We start from the raw sequence: 24,411 nt of genomic DNA on the forward strand, positions 1-24,411 counted from the left end.
AAAGTAGTATTTAGAAGTAAACATACATTTCTGAATGCAACATAAAAGAAGAAAGATTACAAATCAAAATCTAAGTTTCCAGAGTGCCTGTGTGGCTCAGTGTGTTAAGCATCTGACTCTTGATTTCAGCTCAGGTCATGATCTCACCGTTAGTGAGACCAGCCCTGTCAGGCTCCGTGCTGGGCATGGAGTCTGCTGGGAATTCTCTCTCTCTCTCTCTCTCTCTCTCTCTCTCTCTCTCTCTTCCCCTGAACCTGTGCTTACTCTCTCTCTCTAACAATTAACTAATTAAAAATAAATTAAAAAATGTAAGTTTCTTTCTCAATAAGAAAAAGTATAGCAAACTAAACTCAAAGAACAAGTAAGAAAATAAAGGATAAGAATTCAACATAATAGAAAGCAAACTACAACAGAGAAAAACCAACAAAAAACTTAAAGTTAGTATCTATTTCAAATAGGTTGTATGAAAGCTTCAAGAGATCATTGTGAAGCACCCATCACTGGGCCTCACAAGATCATTTATTCAATATCCACATGTGCCAGGAATAGTTCAAAATACTGGGAACCCTGACCTCTTGGGACTTACATTTTAAGTGAGAATGCAGGGTGGGTGGGAGTAAGGGGCATGACAGAAATGACAGAAGAAGGAAAGAAGAAGGAATGAGGGAAGAAGGAAGGAAAACAAAGAAAGACCAGAGTAGTACTGAAAAAATTAAAATAGGGTACTGTAATAAAGTAAGACTGGGTGATCACAAAAGACTTCCATGGGTAAGTGATGATTTAAGCTGAGGTCTCAAATGATGAGAAGGAGCTAACCAGAGGAATTCTGCAAAGATAATATGGCAGGAATGAACTTGACATATGAGGACTCAATATAAGGTCTATAAAGGATCTATAAATGAAGGCTATGGTTTTTCTCTCAAGCACTAAACTCCTCACAGACCCACAAAATGTATACAATACATGTTAGTTCAAAGGATAAATGAATATAGGCCGTACACTAAACATGTTTCTTAGAGGGAAACAGAAAAACTCCAGACTTTCACGGGAATCTCAAAACAGTCCATGACCCTAATAAAGGTTAAAAACTACGATTACATCTTCCAAGTAAACATCCCATGCATAGGGGCACCTGGGTATCTCAGTGGGCTAAGCATCTGACTTTAGCTCAGGTCATGATCTTGCAGTTTGTGGGTTCGAGCCCCATATCAGGCTCTGTGCTGACAGCTGACAGCCTAGAGCCTGCTTTGCATTCTGTGTCTCCCTCTCTCTGCCCCTCCCCAGCTCATGCTCTGTCTCTCTCAAAAATAAATAAACCTTAAAAAATTTTTTTAAACATCCCATGCATGTAAGTTTTAAAAACCATGACACCATACATTTACCACCATGTTTGCCAAACTTTTTATCAATGTCCTCAGCTACTTGTTTTCTTAGCAGGCAGCAAAAAGCAAGTTCTCCTTTCCCTCAGGATATTAGGAATGTCGTCATGCAGAAGGATGAAACTAGACCACTTTCTCAAACCATTCACAAAAATAAACTCAAAATGGATAAAGGACCTGAATGTGAGACAGGAAACCATCAAAACCCTAGAGGAGAAAGCAGGAAAAGACCTCTCTGACCTCAGCCGTAGCAATTTCTTACTTGACACATCCCCAAAGGCAAGGGAATTAAAAGCAAAAATGAACTACTGGGACCTTATGAAGATAAAAAGCTTCTGCACTGCAAAGGAAACAATCAAAAACAGTAAAAGGCAACCAACGGAATGGGAAAAGATATTTGCAAATGACATATCAGACAAAGGGCTGGTATCCAAAATCTATGGACTCACCAAAACTCCACACCCGAAAAACAAATAATCCAGTGAAGAAATGGGCAGAAAACATGAATAGACACTTCTCTAAAGAAGATCTCTAAATGGCCAACAGGCACATGAAAAGATGCTCAATGTCACTCTTCATCAGGGAAATACAAATCAAAACCACATTCAGATATCACCTCACGCCAGTCAGAGTGGCTAAAATGAACAAATCAGGAGACTATAGATGCTGGCGAGGGTGTGGAGAAATAGGAACCCTCTTGCACTGTTGGTGGGAATGCAAACTGGGACAGCCGCTCTGGAAAACAGTATGGAGGTTCCCCCAAACACTAAAAACAGATCTACCCTATGACCCAGCAATAGCACTGCTAGGAATTTACCCAAGGGATACAGGAGTGCTGATGCATAGGGGCACTTGTACCCCAATGTTTATGGCAGCACTTTCAACAATAGCCAAATTATGGAGAGAACCTAAATGTCCATCAACTGATGAATGGATAAAGAAGTTGTAGTTTCTATATACAGTGAAATACTATGTAGCAATGAGAAAGAATGAAGTATGGCCTTTTGTACCAACGTGGATGGAACTGGAGAGTGTTATGCTAAGTGAAATAAGTCATCCAGAGAAAGACAGATACCATATGTTTTCACTCTTACGTGGATCCTGAGAAACTTAACAGAATACCATGGGGGAGGGAAAGAAAAAAAAAAGAGGTTAGAGAGGGAGGGAGCCAAAACATAAGAGACTCTTAAAAACAGAACAAAATGAGGGTTGATGGGGGTGGGAGGGAGAGGTGGGTGGGTGATGGGTACTGAGGAGGGCACCTGTTGGGATGAGCACTGGGTGTTGTATGGACTGACTCTTGGTTTGGGCTTGGGCCATGATCTCGGGTTTTGTGAGTTTGAGCCCCGCAATCAGGCTCTGCACTGGCATCAAAGAGCCAGATTAGGTCTCTCTCTCTCTCTCTCTCTCTCTCTCTCTCTCCTCTCTCTTCCACCAGTGCTATCTCTGTCCCTCTCAAAATAAATAAACATTTTTAAAAAATAAAAATAAGAAAATCTCACAGAGCATTGAGCTAGTTGAGTTTTTATGTGCTGAGACAAAAAATCGGTTGGCACTGGGAAAAGTTCTGTTTCACTGTAAACCAAAAATGCCACTTTCTATAAAAGATTAGGGTGGGGGGAAGATTGGGGGAGTCTCAGAAGCGAGAAAAGAAAAAATAAACACAGAAGGTTTTAAAACTTTTACACTTAAAAACATGCCATAAACTAAGTCCAAAAAATGAGTAATTTTCTTAAAATATGAAGAACCCTTAACTAATCAGTAAGAGTTGATCCAACAGGGAAATGGATAAAAGACATTTAAAAGTATTTACTGAAAGAATAAACCAATAAATATGAGGAAAAAGACTCACTGCAGCAATCACAATTATGAAGACTCCGTGTAATAACATTTTTGCGCCTATAAGATTGGCAAATATTATGAAATTGGATGGTACCCAGTATTGGCAAAAGTGCAAGGGAAACAGACTTTACTGTTGGTGGAGGGATAAAACTGGTGCAACCCATCTGGAAGGTAATTCAGCAGTATCTATCATAATTTAAAATGTGGTAACCTTTGACCTACAACTCTATTTCTAGGTATTCTTACTACAAATAGATAAATTCTCATACCTATGCGAAAAATTCTGTTACAGTATTGCTTATACTCAATAAAAAGTGAAATCAATCAAATGCTCTTCAAAATAACTAATTAAATAAAAAGGAATACTAGGAAATACTACACAGTGGTTAAAAACTCTGAAATAGTCTCAGATGCTAATATGGAAAGGCCTCCAAGATGTATTAAAGGAAAAGCAAGATACATTAGAGAACAGTATATATATTATCATTTGGCTTAAAAAAATTTTCTGGAAGGATACCTAAGAACTTTTTCATTGTGGTTATCTCTGGGGGTATAGGAATGAGAGCTATGTATTTTCTACGTTACTGACTACCTTGCCATTAACATGCCTTGCATTTATAACATAATTAATTCATTTTAGCTACCTGATAATGGTATTGTTTTCTAGAACCTGTAACACCATCTTATTTTAGTATCACAAACTCTCTGTGAAGCATGTGTGGCTTTATTATTCCCATTTGATAAACAAACTGAAGCTCAAAAATGTAAGGACAACATACAAGCAGAAAATTATACACACATAAGAAATTCTAAACTCACACAACTTTTTTTTTTAATTTTTTTTTTTAACGTTTTATTTATTTTTGAGACAGGGAGAGACAGAGCATGAACAGGGGAGGGTCAGAGAGAGGGAAACACAGAATCCGAAACAGGCTCCAGGCTCTGAGCTGTCAGCACAGAGCCCGACGCGGGGCTTGAACTCACGGACCGTGAGATCATGACCTGAGCCGAAGTCGGCTGCTTAACCAACTGAGCCACCCAGGCGCCCCATAAACTCACACAACTTTTAACTGTACTACCACAGAACCAGGAAATGGCAAAGCAAGCAATTAATCTTGAGTCTTGTTTTGAAATTCAACATTCTTCCCTTTTACCACCACACTGCTGTCAACTTGTTATAATTCAAGAATTATAAAGTAATATCCTATACATATAAAATCCATAACCTACAATACCATAGTACTTCCTCTCTGATCTACAATCTACCACAAGAAAATTGTATATTTTTTCTCTTAAAATTCACAATTTTTATGAAAAGAAAACTGACCATGGAACCATAATAAACACTCATTCTCACTATTCTCACTAGAAGTCTAAAACATCTGTGATACACTTCCGTATAAGTCAAAATAAATTTTATTTTCACTGACATTACTTTGACTGTATTTGGTTAACTTTATTTCATGTAGATTCATCAGCTCAAAATTAATTAGTATTACAGAATAGCGTATTCCATCCAAACAATTCATCTTTGTTGGCTCTCATGCCTCACTGCTACTGGCATGCCACCACAATAACGGGCATGGTGCCACAGTAACAGATGGGCACAAACACAGATATGCCAAAGAGTCTGTATGTGCATCAAGTTTGGGTATTAGTATTAGATTTTCCTCCAAGAAATTCATAAACTATAGTAGAATAAATGTAAGTGTTCTACAACTGTGTTAATAAGATATGCCAACTCAAAGCTAGATTAATTTTTAAATTCTTAAACAAAAAAAAAAAAAAAAAACCCACACACACAATTTTCCAAGGCCACAGAAGGCAAGTTTTCCATCTGATGAGCTTGGATCAGCCTTCTGTGTAGGGAATTGAGGAAACCAATATGCAATCTCTACCTTAGATAAGCTTTGTCCCTGAAGCACTTAAAAATCTCAGTAAAAAATTCAGTTTTTAAAAGTCACATGGCAGAGTTACAAGATGTAAAAGTTGCAGAGATCTATTATATGATAGTGTGAATACACTTAACACTACTAAACTGTACGCTTAAAAGTGGTTCAGGGGCACCTGGGTGGTTCAGTCAGTTGAATGTCTGACTTCAGCTCAGGTTGTGATCTCACGGTTCGTGGGTTCGAGCCCCGTGTTGGGCTCTGTGCTGACAGCTCAGAGCCTGGAGCCTGCTTCAGATTCTGTGTCTCCCTCTCTCTCTGCCCCTGCCTCTCTGCTCTGTCTCTCTCTGCCTCTCAAAAATAATAAAAGAAATGTAAAAAAAAAAAAAAAAAAGTGGTTCAGATGACAGGGCGTCTGGGTGGCTCAGTTGGTTAAGGGGCCAACTTCAGCTCAGGTCATGATCTCACAGTCTGTGGGTTTGAGCACTGTATCAGACTCTGTGCTGACAGCTGAGAGCCTGGAGCTGCTTCAGAGTCTGTCTCCCTCTCTCTCTCTGCCCCTCCCCCGCTCACGCGCTTGCTTTCTTTCTCTCTCAAAAATGAATAAACATTAAAAAAATTTTTTAAGTGGTTAAGATGTAAATTTAATGTTATATATTTTTTACAATTTTTTTTTAAAAATGTTTCCTGATGAAGGCCATGTAAGCCTTGAAACAGAAAAAAAGGGGGCACCTGAGTGGCTCAGTCAGTTAAGCATCTGACTTGCACTCAGGTCATGATCTCGCTGTCTGTGAGTTCGAGCCGTGCATCCAGCTCTATGTTGACAGCTCAGAACCTAGAGCCTGCTTCAGATTCTGTGCCTCCAGCTCGCTCGCTCGCTCTCTCTCTCTCTCTCTCTCTCTGCCCCTCCCCTGCTTGTGCTCTGTTTCTCTCTCTTAAAAGTAAACATTAAAAAAAAAACAACAAAAAAAGGTCCTACAAATTCCTATTTGACAGGAATAGAATCTAGAAGTGCAAATCACCGAAATTAACATGATTAAATTTTGCCATCTTTTGAAGAGATTGTCATCTATAACTGTCATTTTCAAAAAATTAACTTATTTCCACATGTTACGTTAAAAATTTTTGAAATATAAAACATACTACTGACCAAATTACATTGAATATTTTTATAATTTTTTACTACATTAATGAAGTTTTAAAATACTAAGAATGCTAAAGAAAGTAAGAAAAAATCATTTGTGGTCATTATCATCCAAAATCATTTGTTAAGAAATGTACAAGTTACCAATATATACGACACTGTGCGTGTGTGTGTGTGTGTGTATAAACAAAAACTATCTCTGACTTCCGAGTAACCACATTTTCTCTTTAAAGAACTGTTCAAGTATCTAATCACCTTGAGAAAACCAATCTGTTATTTTCTAATTGTTGATATCATTAGATAACCAGAAACTATAAGAACTATGTGTTTTTAAATTTATTTACTTTTAATTATCCCTAGCATTTCTACAACATGTACTATTAAATAAGAGTCATCTATTTTGATTTTATTAAGGTACATAAAGTGTATGTAAAAATTCTTATTACTGCTCCCAAAGGTTCTGAGTTCATATATTCAGAAGTGTCCCATACTTCTGGATTTCTAGAATTAGGTAAAATTTCAACAAAAATTCATTTTCAGGATGCCAAATAAAAATATAACAAAAATTACTCTGTTGTCACTATTATTTTATAAATGAATGTAGGAAGGGTACTTGCATTCCTTTGATTACTAGTGTAGCCATTTATATTCCTTTAGTAATCTAATTGTTCACACTATTTGGTGCTAACGTTCTTTAGGGGCTATGTTTTCCTTTTTTTCTCATTCCCAAATATTTTGGGGCCAATGTTACATTAACCTTTCCAATAACCACAAACATAGCTCAAGAGTAGATTTTTGACAGAATTTGATTCAATCTCATGAAAAGTGCATTTAGTCATAGACAAAATAAATGTATTGCTCTCATGCCATCAAAACATTCTCAAACACCTATCAACAGTTTAATTCAACATCACCAATGAAAATGTCCTTTCACCTCCCCAAATGTCCTCTCAAGCCTTCCTCATTTCAGTCAACAGTCCCCAAATTCTAGTTAAAACCTGAACCTCGTGATTCCTTCCTCCCCTCAACCAAACCCTGTAAGACCTATAAATTCCCCCTTTCGCAATGTGCTCACAATTTACTTCCCCTCCAAACCCACTTATACCAACAAATTCCAAACTATTATCAAATTACTCTTAGACATTTCTAACCATCTCCATTTTGGTCCCTCTGTCTCCAGTTTCTTTTCTCCAATCTATTCTCCACACAATTCCAGATTAATCTTCCCAAAACACCACTGCAGTAATCACTTGTAATCATCAACTCCTATTCTTAGAAAGGAAGTGAAATTCCAATTTTCTTCATACTCTAGCAACTACTTCTCAAATCTCATTTTCCACTGCTCCTTTCCAGGAACTCGGCTCTTTATCCATACTGGTTCACTCACTGTTGCCAGAAAAAAAAGGCACAATATTTTACCTTTGTTCTTGGCATATATCCTCCTAAGAATACTCTTCATCCTCTTCATCTTTAAACTCAGGGCTGTGAATTAGAGCCCGACATTGGGTGTGGAAATTAAGTTAAAAATAAAATATTAAAAAAAAAAAAAAAAAAGAACACTCTTCATCGTCCCTTCCTTGTGTATATGCCCAAATCAAAGCGCTCTCCAGCAGCTCCAGCCTTCACTGACCATTGTCCCCTTTAATATCCTGTAGTACCCCTTATTCCATTTGACACTAGCAAGTACTAACTTTTTTTCTTAGTGTTAGCATTCTGAAACCTCAACTAGAAATTTTCTAAGGCCCTCTTAGCTCTGGTTTTATGAAATATGTGAATGTAGTATTTTCATCAATAAAATTTAACACATTAAAGCATCAGTTTAAATGAGAACACTGTTATGCAAATAAGTTATTTGCCACATGTTGTAATGATCCTGTTTTGAATTTGTTTCAATATCGCTATTTGAAACATGTCAATACATAAGGGGAAGGAAAGGAGTATAAACGAGTCAATACATTTTTAAAGCAGATTTTATGATTTAGTAGACATTGCATCTTAATGTGAGTCACTAATAAAACTGTGTCCTTGGCCGGGGGGGGGGGGGGGGGGGAATAAAAAATGTTTTGCAAACTGATACCTGGATACATGACCAACAGAAAACTGTTTTCAAAGAACAAAGGTACAAGTCCCAAAGTTCCAAAACCAAGGAAGTATGAGGGAATAGCACCCATGAACTCAGATAACATGGGAACTATTTCTCTATTTTGAAAACAAAGATACCCTATAGACAATTACACATATTGGACCATAAGAGAACTTAGAAAAACGGAGAAATAGGGGCACCTGGATGGTTCAGTCAGTTAGGCATCCAACTTGAGCTCAGGTCATGATCTCACAGTTTATGAGTTTGAGCTCCCCATCAGGCTCTGCGCTGGGAGTTCAGAGCCTGCTTGGGATTCTCTTTCCTCTCTCTCTTTCTCTCTCTCTCTGCCCCTCCCCCACTTGCGCACACACACTCTCTCTCTCTCTTGCTCTCTCTCTCTCAAAATAAATAAACTTTAAAAAAAATGAAGCAATAGTACAAGTATGTAGGCATGGAGTCCTGTAAAAATTGAAGATGGGATCCAAAACAAGTGAAAGTACGACTATATGGATAAGAAAGTAAGAGGATACGAAATTAGATGGGGTGAAAAGGCCATCCATACCCATGGAACACAAGAGTCTTATATGCATTTAGTGCCAATAATCAAGCCAAAAGAGGCCTGGGTTAAGGAGGACCTGGAGATCTCTGCAGCGTGGGGTGTAAGGAAGGAAAAAATGAGGCTCAAAGTCTAGAGACAATGGGTGGTTTTGAACAGAAAGAATTTAGACTTGATTGTCACCAAGGTTTAGCAGGCAGGACAGAAGACGGGACTAGTATGTTACTACAAAGACTGGGAGACTTATGAAATCTTGAGGTATATGGGGTGGATGCCAGAAAGCCATAGAAAATAAAAGTAATATAAAAATATAAGGTGTTACTACTGTTATTATTACTATTATAATGCTGGTTTGTGTCTCCTAACTCAAGAACAGAGGCTAAACAGTGAAGCCATTCAATAAATGTTTGGCAATTATGGTGATGGTGGTATGGAGTAGAAGCATGAATGACAAAAGTAACTGTTAACTCTCCCACAATTACCTAGGTGTATTTACTTATGTATTGCCCTGGTCCCCAACTTGAATTTAAGGAGGATAGTCAATTATTCATAATATGGAGCAACACTTTAAAATTTTATATGGGGATAGGAATGCAAGCTGGTGCAGCCACTCTGGAAAACAGTATGGAGGTTCCTCAAAAAACTAAAAATAGAACTACCCTACGACCCAGCAATTGCACTACTACGCATTTATCCAAGGCATTCCGGTGTGCGGTTTCGAAGGGACACATGCACCCCCATGTTTATAGCAGCACTATCAACAATAGCCAAAGTATGGAAGGAGCCCAAATGTCCATCGATGGATGAATGGATAAAGAAGATGTGGTATATATATACAATGGAGTATTACTCGGCAATCAAAAAGAATGAAATCTTGCCATTTGTAACTACGTGGATGGAACTGGAGGGTATCATGCTAGTGAAATTCGTCAGTGACAGAAAGACAAAAATCACATGACTTCACTCATATGAGGACTTTGAGACAAAACAGATGAACATAAGGGAAGGGAAACAAAAATAATATAAAAACAGGGAGGGGGACCAAACAAAAGAGACTCGTAAATATGGAGAACAAACTGAGGGCTACGGGAGGGGTTGTGGGGGGGGGGATGGGCTAAATGGGTAAGAGGCACTAAGGAATCTACTCCTGAAATCATTGTTGTACTATATGCTAACTAATTTGGATGTAAATTTAAAAAATAAAATAAAATAAAACAAGTTAAAAAAATTGTCTATGGGGAAAGGAAAAATAAAGAAATTAAAATAAAAGAGTAAGGCTCAAGTCAAAATGCATGGCACAAAGCTCCATATACCTGCTAGTTACACATCACAAATTATGTTCTAAGTTTTCTAGCAGTCATTGTATAAAGGAAACAATGATATGCATTGATGATAAAAGATAAATTCTTTCTGATACTAAACTCAATACATCCATAGGAAAAAAATCTTCAACCACTGAGTTTACCTACTCCTTTTATCCTTGCTGTTAACATTTGCCAATCCTCTACACAATTAAGACATTTTAGCCACTAGGGATTATTCATAGTGATTTTAACAACCACTTGGAAGCCCATCCAGTGTCCTTTTTTTAGGAATTTCTAAATTCCTTAGCCTAATCTTCTTTACTGATCTCAGCTCCAGACAACTTTCAGCCATTAACTGACACAGTCAAACCGTAAATCACACCCAAACCTTGTGAATACCTGAAAGTACTCAATCTCTGAAATAGTGAATTAATAAAGCTCTCTGATGATTATCCTATCCTTCTAGGACTCTCAGGTATTCGCACAACACCTATACCTTTAACTCCTTAGACACTCTGGTTCCCTGACCTTCTGTTTTTGTCTTCCTATCAGCCCCCTACTACCCTTTGCTTCTTTCCCACTCCAATTTAGATACCATCTTTAATTACTCCCACATCTTTTTTTTACCGATATCCTAAATTTCCTTGCCGAACTGTCATTCATAGCACCCACCAAGCAAAACTCGATCCCACTATATGAATTGACCATTTTCTTCACATTTATGCAAGGACTGTTGACAGCTGCCGGAGAATAAGATCAGAGTGTTGACAATATAAATGAATGGTATCTAACCTCCACTAGGCAAGCCCTCAATATCATCCAGCAAGCCTTCCCGGTTTTCTGTCAGGACAACAGGCCTTAACCTATTGTCTACAGCAGCTACTTCAGACTTCTCGAACTTTTACCCCTACCACTTCCTCTCCCACTCTCATCAGATGATCCAACCATTTTTCCCCTCTCATTAACAAAACGCTATACACTTACCCAGACTGCAAATCCAACCTTTCTTCCTTTTCTCTGTTGTATAGTTCTCTCTCTCTTGTTTCCGAACACCATTCTCTACTGCCGCCTTCCAGTCAGCATTTAAACATTCTCAACTCTTCCAACCCTCAAAATAAAAGCTCCTTAGATTCCACGTGTCCCTGCGATTCCATCCTCTCTCCTCCCCTGAAAGCCAAAGATCTTCAGGGAAGTGTATTCCTTTCCTCACTTCTCACCCTTTTGTCAATCCACTGCAACCTGATGTCCCCTAACACTGTTGTCAGTACCACCACCAAGGTCACCAACAAGTGCCTTATCACTAAATCCAAGAAATATTTTCTCTGATTTCGTTTTACTGGACTAATCACCACAGCAGCTCACACTGCCGACCACTTACATCCTTCCTGAACACTCTCTTTCTTTGATTTCTGTTATAGCAAAACATACATAAGTTCCTTTTCTATCAGGAAAAATGAGAAATGAGCTCCTTCTGTAAGAATAGACGTTTTAAAAGTAATAGAATATCTATCCACAAGACTGGAGGTTAAATAAAAAGTTTAAAACAAATACGTTTTTACTCCCTTATACCAATCTATAGTCATTATTCCCAAATCCTTGATATCCACACAGAATTCACCTAGTGCTTATTAACTTCACTTGCTTTTATGTGGCACAAATTAAAGATATTTTATGTAATTTAGTAGTTTTAAATGCTTGTGGATTAGAATTCAAAAAACAATAGTGTGAAGTTTAATAATTTGAAATTTAAAATATAAAGCAGTGGTTAATATGAAAACTAATAATGATTCTAAAATTTTAAGTTGAAAAAGTACACTGTATCAAAAACAAAACTTTAAGAAGTTCGGATGACCTTAGTGGTGTTAAAAGAGTAATGGTAATTACATGCTTGTTATGTGTCAGACGCTGCTGACTGTTTACATGTGTTAAATCTTTTAATCCTCACAATAATTTAGAGAGTGTAGGTATGATTATTCTCATCTCCATCTTACAGATAAGGAAACCGAGGGCACAGAATGGTAAACTAACCTGCCCAAATACCACTTATTAGCACTATGACAAGTTTTCATACCAAGAGAGAAACTGCAGGGTAGATGCCCTTAAGCATTATGCCATACTGCCTCAACAAACCATAATGGACAATTTATCTGCCATATTCCTCCTACAGAGGTGGCTTTCACTCTTTTCCCATACCTTAAACACAATGCAAAAGCTCTGTATAATCAACTTTGAGGGTTTCCCCAAACTTCATTCTCTCTTTTTGGTCTTCTAGAGGGGCTTCAATTGCCCCATTTCTTTCAATGTTGATTTTACTAAGATTCCTCCTTGGCCTTCCCTTCACATACCACACACCTTCCCTTCAATGGCTTCCAAAATCATCTACTGATTGTTGATTCCCAAATCTATTCTAGCCTAGGTATCTCTACTGAACGCCACATCCATGTATCTAACTGCTTAATGGATGCCTAACTATTACCTTAAACTCAACAGGTCCAAACTGGAACTCAACACTTTCCCTCCTCAATCCAAGACTGCTCTATCTTCTGTGTTTTTAATACCATTTACATCGCTGACCAATCCAAACACCCAGTGGAGGCAGAGTGACCTTCCTAAAATGCAAATATCACTCTGTTGCTCCTCTACTTAAAAATCCTTTGGAGCCCCTTACTGTGCAAACCACCAGGACAAAGTCCAAATTCCTGAGCATGGTATGTGAGACCCTTCATAATATGGACGCTGATCACCTATCAATCATCTTTTACCAGTTTCACCTCATTTCCACTCCGACTGTGCTCCAGTCACATAGAACTCTTTCCGGTACCCTACATAAGCCCTAAATCCTTGCCTCTAAACCAGCAGCGTCCAACAGAATATCCTATGATAATGGAAATGTTCTTTATCTGCACTATTGAATACAGTAACTGCTAGTGATGTGGCTAATGTGACTCAGAAACTGCATTTTTAAATTTTAATTAGATATTTACATTTGGCTAGTGGCTACCGTATTCAACAGCACAGCTGTAAACACATGTATATACTATTCCCTCAACCTAGTATACACAGGTGTGTGTGGAAAGCCCTGCTCATTGCCACCATCTAACATCATCAGTATTGATTCTTTTGTTAGATAATTCCCTTTACTTCTGTGATTAATAATTAATAAGGTCCCACTCTACACAAGACACTATTTAAAACCTGAAGTGAAACTAGCTATATAATTTCACTTGTAAACTGCAGCTGTTCATTTTTCTAAGTTACTGCTTCTTTCAAGATAGTGGCTTAATTACAATTTGTCTTAAAAGGACTAGCCTTTAAGAAACGAACAGACTCCATGTATTAGTAAATGAAAAAAAAATCATAATGCTATATTACACTACAAAAGCATACACCTTTGCTTTTAAAATATAGAGCATGCATATATGCAAAAGAAAAAGGACAAGGAAGATCTGTAATATGTTAATTGATTCTCTTTGGGTATTGAAATTAGGGTTGTTGTTTTTTAGCTAACTTGCAATTGCCAAATTTTCTATAAGGAAAAGAGCTAACAGCCCAGTGATTCTCTCCTCTTTGTTACATCATCAATTTTTCCTCCTGTACATCAGACGGTCCCATCAGAAAACAAGATAAAATAGTTTTTCCCATTAAAAAAAAAAATCCTTTGTCTTAACATCCCCTTCCAGGTACCATTCCATTTTTCTGCTCCCCTTATACTTTAATACATACTAACAGCGATTCTTCTCCTTTCTCTCTTAAACCCACTCCAGTCAGGTTTTCAGTCCTACCTCTGCATCTGAACTGCTTGTCAACATCACCAAAATCTTCCACACGTACAAACTCACTTGTCAGTAATCATGTTACTTGACCCTATTGGTACTGTTTGACACAACTGCTCCAGGAATGCCCCGGGGCTTAGTACTCTGACCTTTTCTCTTTCTCCTCAGTGCCTCGTCCAATCCATGGTATTTACTACCATCTAGAACCTGATGACTCAATATATATCACTACTCTGAATCCTCCCTTAAGCTCCAGATTCATTCATCCAACTGCCTATTTAATATCTCCACCTGGATGTCTAATAAGCATCTCAAACTTTACATGCTCAAGCTCTTGATTCCCCTCCCCTTTAAAAACTTCCTCTTCACACATCTTGATTTTAGTGGACAGCCAATTCCAAACTTACAGCTATTTAGGAAAAAAACAAAACAAAACAAAACAAAAACCTTGTATCCATCCTTGATACCTTTTTCTGTCATACACCCAAATCATCAGCAAAATCTCACTGGCTCTACCTTCCAATTTAACCCTCTCTATTACCACCAATCTGATTTAGTCATCATCTTCGCTTGCCTGGATTACTGCATTAGTCTCCCTGCCAGTCTCCCTGCCTTAAATCTGGAGTCTATTCCTAGTTCAGGAGGCAAAGCGACACATTTAAAAGGTGAGCTGGATCACCTCACTTCTCTGTTCAAAACCCTGCAATAGCTTCCCTTCTCAGTCAGTAAAATCAAAGTTCTTACAATGATTTACATGGCCCTATGCAATCTGGTTCCTTACGTCTGTGACCTCCTCACCTACCGACTTGCCCCCTCCTCTTCACTCACTCTGCTCTAACCATACTGGCCTGTCTGTTGATCCTCACACAGGTCCAAAATTCTCCTACTTCAGGGCCTCGGCAGTTACAATTTCTTCTGACGCAACACTCTCCCCAAGTGTCACTACTCACTTGCTTCAGGTCTGGGCTCCATTAACAAATTCTCAAGGACATTTTCCTGACCTTGCTATTTCAAACTCCAACCCAATCTCCACCCTAACCGTCTGTCCTCTTTCCCTGCTTTATTTTTCGCCACAGCATTCCTTATCACCAAATGACCAACCGTACATTGACCTCTTTGGTTGTCTTCCATGAAAGCAGGCATTCTGCCCATTACTTAATCCCCAGCATCAAAAACAGTGCTTAGCATACTGAAGCCATTAATATGTTAATTCAATAAATTACTTCTGTAATTTTTTTAAGTTAGTGAATAAACACTGGACATGAACAAGCAGGTTCCAAGTACCCCACAGACTATAATCTTCTTGATGCATGAAATATAGATGGCACACAACAGGCACTTAATAGTTACTGATGAACTTCTAAATGCCCACACTGCTCAAAACCTTCCGATTACTGCTCCTATGATTCAAAGTTAAATCCAAAGCCCCTACACAATCTGGCGCCCTACCTCTTTGCCCTCATAGTACTAATTTCCCCCTCATCCTTCATGACCAAACTCTTAATTGAGGCTTTAACAAATTTTGAGAAAATCCATTCCTAGAGTAAAGCTAGGTAAAGTGTAGCTCAGCCTACTTCCAAAACCCATGATTTTGGAATTGGCATTATTCATGAGTCTCTCCCTTGTCCAGCTGCCATGCCACCGCACTCAGCTGAAAGATTAAGGCACTGGCCTTCTAATTAGGTCAGTTCCTATCGGCAACACAATCATCCCATCAATAGCAGACATTGACTATAAATTGTTCATTTCTGTATACCTATGAACTTTTTCCAGCTGATATGCTAAATAAGTCTTCCCTAAATACACAAACCAATGAACGTTACTCATAATCATATGAAATAAAGGAAAATCATTTCCTTCTTGATTATTCTACTTTGGGTGCTTCACTTTAAATTCTGAATTTGGACTACGGGCAATTTGTTTTTGTCAGTAGTTCATTTATATATACAAATGCAATACTGTCAAATTATTTCACTATAATACATTTGTCATTCCATGATCATTTGTAACTTTTCATGCAGTAAAAAAAAGAACATTTCAACCAACCATCTGTCTTCTTTTTCTGTTTTGTTTTAATCATTCATTCTAGTAGTGTTGCTCTAAATTCTAAATACTTTTTAGAAATAAGGGACGCCTCGCTGGTTCAGTTGGTAAAATGTGCGACTCTTGTTCTTGGGGTCATGAGTTAGAGCCCCACACTGGGAGAAGAATTTAAGACAAAACAAACAAGGGGCACCTGGGTAGCTCAGTCAGCTAAGCATCCTACTCTAGATTTTGGCACAGGTCATGATTTCACAGTTCACAAATTCGAGCCCCACATCAGGCTCTACACTATGTGTGTAGAGCCTGCTTAGGATTCTCTTTCTCCCTCTGTCTTTGCTCCTCCTATGCTCTCTCTCACTCTCTCTCTCTCTCTCTCTCTCTCTCTCAAAAATAAATAAATAAATAAAATTTAAAAAAAAAAAAAAAAAAAAAACAAAAAACAGGGGTGCCTGAGTGGCTCAGTCAGTTGAGTGTCAAACTTCAGCCCAGGTCATGATCTCACGGTCCGTGAGTTTGAGCCCCACATCAGGCTCTGTGCTGACAGCTCAGAGCCTGGAACCTGCTTCAGATTCTGTGTGTGTGTCTCTCTCTACCCCTCCCCTGCTCATGCTCGCAGTCTCTCTCTCTCTCAAAAATAAACATTAAAAAAAAAACCTGCTTAGAAATAATGCAATATAACACATCTTGGGATTTAATTGTAAGGCTTGAAATTTAAATATTCCAGGGGCGCCTGGGTGGCGCAGTCGGTTAAGCGTCCGACTTCAGCCAGGTCACGATCTCGCGGTCCGCGAGTTCGAGCCCCGCGTCAGGCTCTGGGCTGATGGCTCAGAGCCTGGAGCCTGTTTCCGATTCTGTGTCTCCCTCTCTCTGCCCCTCCCCCGTTCATGCTCTGTCTCTCTCTGTCCCAAAAATAAATAAACGTTGAAAAAAATTAAAAAAAAAAAAAAAAAAAAAAAAAAAAAGAAATTTAAATATTCCAGATTTTCTCCCTGGATTTCACCAGATCAGTTATCTTAAAATAACATACTCCGTATCAAAGATAAATATTTCAGGGCGCCTGGGTGGCGCAGTCGGTTAAGCATCCGACTTCAGCCATGTCACGATCTCGCGGTCTGTGAGTTCGAGCCCCGCGTCGGGCTCTGGGCTGATGGCTTAGAGCCTGGAGCCTCTTTCCGATTCTGTGTCTCCCTCTCTCTCTGCCCCTCCCCTGTTCACGCTCTGTCTCTCTCTGTGCCAAAAATAAATAAATGTTGAAAAAAAAAATTTTTTTTAAAAAGATGAATATTTCGTGGCTGAATATTTATTTTTTATTTACTTTATTTTTACATTTATTTATTTTTTTAAAATTTTTTTCAACGTTTATTTATTTTTGGGACAGAGAGAGACAGAGCATGAACGTGCACTGTGCTCGTGCACTCTCGCTCTCTCAAATAAAAATAAAAAAAGTTTTTTAAAGCATTAAATGAAAAAATAATAAAAATATGATATAATCCCTAATTAAAATTAAATAATATAAATAAAAAATGGAAACAGTCACACAAAAAAGTTTAGAACCTTGTATGAGACACAATGACTCTTTGACGTATGTCCCAAATAATAAGTTACTATTATTACAGCACTGACATCTGGGACCGATTTATCTTTATTTTTAATAAAGTACACTCAAGCACATCCCTATAAAAAGGTTACTTTCGTTCAGCTGCACTTCCATACGCCTTTTTGAACGAGAGAACAAGTGACAGAGATAAGGTTAGATTTGCTGTAATTACATAGAAACCACAGACCCATGTAATCTTCCTAGGGGACACCACTAAGAAACACTGATATGAAGGATTAAAATGTTATATATCATCTTCAAGACTGATGTTGTAAAAGTGACAATAAATAAAACTTAAGTTAAAAAAATAAGCTAGGCTTTATTCACGCAGTACAAATACAATGATGCGGTACTGACTACGATGTATCACAGCACACAGTATGACTACAGGAATGCATGGCAGCCCGTTTGGGGTCTAAATCATCTCTGTGAATCTAAACAAATGAAAAACCCACCCCCATTTCAACAGAAACTTAAAAATGCTATTTTTTAGTGTGTATGAGGGTACTGCATTGCTAAGTTACTAGTTACTATGGTTCTCTCTTATTATTAAACCCAATGGCCTCTTTTCAGGCTTCATTCTATTTATCTTCACTATGTAACTCCTAACATAGGTGACCACTTCCTCTTATTAACTTTCCCCTTAGCTCTGCCACCCCCAGTTTTGTTTGTTTGTTTGTTTGTTTGTTTGCTTGTTCTTTTAAACTTTCCTCTGGTTTCCCACCCATCAGAGCGTGGTCTCTTTCCCTAGTTCCAACCTTAAATGTTGGTATTCCCTCAGTCTATCTCTAAAATGCCTTCTTTTCTAAACAAGAGAAGTTCTCTGGCAGGGGCAGGGGTGATGGAGGAGTCGTTCACCCATTCCCAAGCTTAATTACTGCCTACAGCTCATAAATATCTATGTCTCATCTGAACATGCACGTTTTTTTGCAACTCTCCTGGTTTCTACATACTTTGCTTGAGGAACTCCCACTTTCCTCCACCTGGCAAAAAAACTTCCTAGGCTTTAAGAACTAAAATGCCACCACCTCAGTGCAGCTTCCACTAGCTTTTCCAAATACTGTTAATTAACATTCTAGTTTAGAAATCACTTTCAACTCTACCATCTTATGAGAACCTCACAAAATAGGCAAGTATCATCACCTTTCTAGAAAAGAGGATACTGAAGGTTCAAGAGATCAATCAGGGGCACCTGGGTGGCTCAGGTGGGTTAAGTGTGGGACTCTTGATTTCAGGTCAGGTCATACAATCTTACAGTTCGTGAATTTGAGCTCCACATTGGGCTCCGTGCTGTGTGGAGCCTGCTTGGGATTCTCTCTCCCTCTCTCTCTGCCCCTCCGCTGCTCATGCTCTCTTTCTCAAAACAATAAATAAACTTTAAAAAAAAAAAAAATGAAGAGATCAAGCAAAGTGAACAAGGAAACATTACTCCAAGCAGAAAACAGGAACTTAAACCCAGTTCTCACTCCAGGTCCAATGCTCTTTCTAATACACCATGATACTCTCAAAAAAGATTCAGAAATTTAGTAGTTTTACCATTGTTAGGAAAAATACGTCTCCTGTTTCTTTCTAGAAATTGTTTAATCTAGAAATAAAATTATTAAAATTATTTTTTAAGTTTATTTATTTATTTCGGGGAGAAGGGGCAGAGAGAGATGGAGAGAGAATCCCAAGCAGGATCCGCACTGTCACCACAGAGCCCCGATATGGGGCTCAAACGCACAAACCATGAGATCATGACCTGAGCTAAAACCAAGAGTCAGACACTTGACTACTAAGCCACCCAGGCAGCCCAAAAAATTATTTTTAATTGTACACACACAGCCAAACTGGCTAAGATAAAAGAAGAACTTCTTTAAGATAAAGCAGGATGATAATTAAGGAAAAAGCTAAAAGCAATAAAAGTTTACAACAATCCCAAAAGAAAGAAATAAAGAAAAAAAAAACTTTACATTTTAAACGGAAAAGCTGAACATCTTGAAGCCAATAATCTACTATACAGTCTTGATTAACCAAGAAATGACGTACAGGATCTGCTTTTATAAAATGATCTAAAAGTCCACAATTCCGGTTTTTTTTTAAAGGAAGAAAGGCACACACAAAAAGTTGATAAATAAGATTAAATTCAGAAAACAAAAATCATCAGTAGTAATTCTGTCACTAGGAAGTGACAGGCATCCCTGAGGTGGTTAGTGAAGGATCAAAGGACACATAAAGCTTTAAGACAAGAGGCCAAAGAACAGATTAGAAGAAGTGGGAGAGGTGGAAATCAACATTTTGCTGTGATTGCAGTAAAGAATGGCTCAGGAGATTCATCAGTGGTAGCTATATCTAGGAGACGGTGGGTTTAATAAGGAGCAAGACATGTGCACATCTCAAAGTATCCCCCCCATAAAAAGACTACTGGAGAAAAAAAATAGAGGACAACGTTTTTACACTCTGCCTCCAGATGCAAGTCTGAAAAAGCCACATCACTATGGGAGTTTTCTAGCCAGAGGTACATAACACGAATCTAAACATGAGGAAACACCAACAAATTCAAAGTGATTAACATGCTGTAAAATAACTGGCTTGTATTCTTCAAATGTGCCAAAGTAGTGAAAGACAAAAGTTAAGGAACTATTTCAGATTTAAAGGAGATTAAAAGAGATACAACAACTAAATGAAATGCATGATCCTGGATTGGATCCAGGATCCAATCATGCTGTACTAGACAGAAAAAAAATACTAAAAAAAAAAAAAAAGTATTTATTGAGACAAATGACAACACTCAATTACAGACTACAGACTGTACTGATATTAAATTTCCTCAATATAAAAATATTGTCCTTAAAACAATGAAAAATGTAAAAAAAAATCATTGTTCTTAAATACATACCAAAGTATTAAGAGTAAAGAGACAGAATGTATACAACCTATTTTTCAATGGATCAAAAACCAAAATATTAATGTATATGTGTGTATGTATGTGGAGAAAGAGAAAAATAAAGCAATGTAGCAAAAAAAAATTTTTAAGTGATGACTCTACATAAACGGTAGGTCTTTGTTCTATTCTTGTAACTTTTTTGTAAATCTGAAATTATTTCAAGGTAAACCATCAAAAATTAGAGCAGAGTTGGCAGGTGAATGGATGGAGAGAGTCAAAAGGGATAAGTTCCAGGTATGAAATAAGTCGGTCATGGGATGCACTGGAAGCTTGGTGACTACAGTCTATAACACTGTATTGCATATTTAAAAGTCACTGAAAATAAATCTTAAAAGTTCTCATCACAAGGAAAAAAGAAAACTGTAACTATGTATGGTGACTGACGTTAACTAGACCTATTGTGGGGATCATTTCTGAATATATACAAATATTGAATCATGAAGTTATATACCTGAAACTAATATCATGTTACATGTCAAGAATACCTCAGTTAAAAAAAAAAAAAAAAAGAAAGAAAGAAAAGAAAAAAAAAAAAGGAGGGGAGGAATAGGATAAGCTTTAAGTTTTTTTACTAAAATTTTGTCATTTGGTTGGGAAAAAAGTCAAAAAATATCACCATTTTAAACAAGAATGTAGGCTGAAGAGAGATTAAAGGAACACTTCCAGAACAGGGGTCTCCTTGCTCATATACAATCCCACTAGGTTTGCAGTTCAATGACCAAAATGTTTCTAATTCCTGGAAACTTCAAGGTAATACATGGTCTACGGATACTTTTCAAAGTTTTAAACTTTTAATAAGTTGTATGCATTCTCTAATAAAAGCACCATAAATGTCATCAAGTGTTAAGTAGTATATAAAGAACTTGAGAGAATGGGCTCTGAGATTAGGCCTGTGTTCAAATTCAGAGTGTAGTGTTCAAGCTCTGTGATCTTGGACAAGTTTTAACCACTTGTCCAATTTCCTCAATCTGCAAAATGGAATCAGTCAAGTATCTGGAAACAAGCCACTGAATTACTAAGGAGGACTGAATAAGATAAATGTAAAACAGTGTGCACAAAAGCACAAGCACTCAATAAATATTAGCTATTTTTACTTTTTCTTCAATGTTTATTTTTGAGAGAGACAGAGACAGAGTGTGAGCAGGGGAGGGGCAGAGAGAAAGGGAGACATGGAATCTGCAGCAGGCTCCAGGCTCGGAGCTGTCAGCACAGAGTCCGACGAAAGGCTAGAATTCATCAACCTAGACCATGACCTGAGTCAAGTTGGACGCGTAACCGACTGAGCCACCCAGGCGCCCCTTAGCTATTTTTATTTTAAATCCAACCCGCTTGGGGGCGCCTGGGTGGCTCAGTCGGTTAAGCGTCCGACTTCGGTTCAGGTCATGATCTCACGGTCCCTGAGTTCGAGCCCCGCGTCGGGCTCTGGGCTGATGGCTCGGAGCCCGGAGCCTGCTTCCGGTTCTGTGTCTCCCTCTCTCTGCCCCTCCCCCGTTCATGCTCTCTCTCTCTCTCTCTCTCTGTCTCAAAAATAAATAAACGTTAAAAAAAATAATAAATAAATAAATCCAACCCGCTTGGTCACCTCAACAGCACTGGTCAGAGTCAAAGCCATACATGGTTGTCCAAACCAGGCCCAAATCTGACAAAATAGGAAGTCAGAAACTCAAAGAGAAAAACATCTTAGATGTTAACAAACCATAAAAGTAAATTAATCGTAAGCAAACCACATGCAAAGAAGACTGAGGCTGACTTACAGGGTAATTCACCAGCTGAACATTTTGCTAACAGAAGTGTGCAACTGCAACAAGCTCCCCATTAGAACAATCCATCATTCTAAATGCACTGAATGAAAAATGAAGAGAAATTATCTTACCTGAGAACAAGGGGAAAAAAACTGTACTCCACATGCTGTATTTAAGATTTCAGTCAGCTTAATACAGTCAAAATGTAAACCCAATTTCAACTACTAGCAACCTTCCAGACTGCCTGTTCTTGTTAGTAAAAATTTAAATTTAAATTATACTCTTCTGACATCTACAAGGCCATCAGCACAGCTACTTTAGCTTAATTTAGCATGAATCTAGTGACAGCCTATTATGTGACCATAGTCTAGTACTGAGACATTAAAAATAAGAGAAATGTAAAAATGATTACAAGAAAATTTAAAGTTACCAGAATTCTGTAAGTTTAAAATCCCTCCCACCAAAAAGTTTGGGGGTGTTTTCTTTCCATTTTTCGGTGGTACTCATTTTTCCTTTTACAAAACTAAATGCACATTGTTTAGTATTTGTCTTTAAAATTCACATTATTTGGGCGCCTGGGTGGCTCAATGAGTTAAGTGTCTGATTTGGACTCGGGTCATGATCTCATGGTTCGCGGGTTGGAGCCCCTGCATCGGGCTCTGTGCTGACAGCTCAGAGCCTGGAGCCTGCTTTGGATTCTGTGACTCCCCCTGTCTCTTCCCCTCTCCCGCTCATGCTGTCTCTCTGTGTCACTCAAAAATAAGTATTTAAAAAAATTAAAAATAAATAATAAACAAGTTCAAACTCATTATTAATTTGTAAAACCTAAAAATTTGTTCATAGTCATACTTTTCTCTACTTATATGCTTATTACTTTGGTGTATTGCGGTTTTTCTCCCTTGTAATGCAAAGGATATTGTCCAAAAACATGAATGTTCGTATAAAATAGTTTGTCCATTCATAAAGCGCCTAAAACACCTACCTCCACGCTCCTACACTCCAGAGTGAGAGAAGAGTTTCCCATACGCAACAAGCACTCTAACGCGTCCTCTCAACTCCTCAAACACCTTTTTCACAATAACGCCCAATTCTCCCAAATTTGATCCAGCAAATATTAAGTAAGCTAGAAGTGTTTGTTCAAAAATCAGATTCCGGTGCCCCAGACCAGACCAACTTAATGAGAGTCTTGGGGATGAGACCTGAAGCTCTCCAAACGGTTCTTTCCTCGCTCAAGTTTGAAAACGACGAGGGACCCCTACACACACTCCATACTCTCCCCCACAACTCCCACCACTCCCAACTGACTCAACCCCACCCACCAGCGGGAAACGCTACCGCCCGGCTCCCGTGCGGTCTCAAAACGCCCCCACCTTTCTTGGGGTCCAATCCCAAACCCGTGGCCCGCTCCTCCGGGATCCCCAGCTCCTCATTCCCAGCCCCACACCCCAAACCTTCTTCCTCACTTCTTCAGATCGCTGCTAAAGAGGCCAAAGGCGCCGGAGGGTGAAATGGTCGAGGTCGCCTCCTGACCCAGCTCCGTCGCCTCCCCTCCGCCGGACTGCTCACTGTAAGCGAAGCTGTTGCTGGACATTGCTGCGGTGCTGGCTGGGGTCGGGTTGGTCCTGCCGGGGCTTCTCCCCGAAGAGCTCCTGTCCCGAGAACGCGGAACAAAACTAGTTCGCGAGCGGAGGGGCGCTAGCTAGCGCTTCCGGACTCGTCACGGCTCCCTTAGACGACCTGGCGGCCCACCCCCTGCGCATGCCCAGTGTGCAGGCAGGCCGGAGCCCACCCCTCCCAGGCCTTGACTGGATTTGCCTTCTCCGGGTTTTTGAGGTGGTTGAGTGGCTCGGTCCCAGGCTGTGCGGAAGGGAGTCGGTGGGCGGAACCAGAAGGGCCTGTCGGCTTTTGAAGTTTTTCGGAGAGAAATACCCATTGTATCGAACTTGATCCCTTAAGGAGGTTTCCCCACCCGGGACACTTTTACTTGATTCCTTTAGTAAACCAATAGCTTTCAGATTTCTTCTGAAATGCCATTTAACACACCTGATCAAGTGTCCTAAATGTAAGACGATCGCTTTTCCTTTCGTGGGCTGGTTTCTGCTCCACTTCCTCCTGCCAGCATTGCCTTACTTT

At 38.8% G+C, this 24,411-nt stretch overlaps 1 protein-coding gene across 4 annotated transcripts in view; it reads right to left on the reverse strand.

Annotated features, from left to right (window-relative positions):
- Positions 1 to 24,029, reverse strand: part of AP3B1 (adaptor related protein complex 3 subunit beta 1) — a 262,957-nt gene extending 238,928 nt beyond the window's left edge. For 2 of the 4 annotated variants that reach the window (XM_023257774.2, XM_023257780.2), the window contains exon 1: positions 23,742 to 24,029. In XM_023257774.2, the coding sequence (XP_023113542.2) occupies positions 23,742 to 23,869 (128 nt within the window). In that variant the 5' untranslated portion in view covers positions 23,870 to 24,029. The remainder of the gene's footprint in view (positions 1 to 23,741) is intronic. The other 2 variants (XM_023257772.2, XM_011284118.4) reach the window with 2 other exon arrangements.
- Positions 24,030 to 24,411: the final 382 nt, after the last annotated feature.

This window comes from Felis catus, chromosome A1 (assembly GCF_018350175.1).
Source record: "Felis catus isolate Fca126 chromosome A1, F.catus_Fca126_mat1.0, whole genome shotgun sequence".
NCBI classification, from domain to species: domain Eukaryota; kingdom Metazoa; phylum Chordata; class Mammalia; order Carnivora; family Felidae; genus Felis; species Felis catus.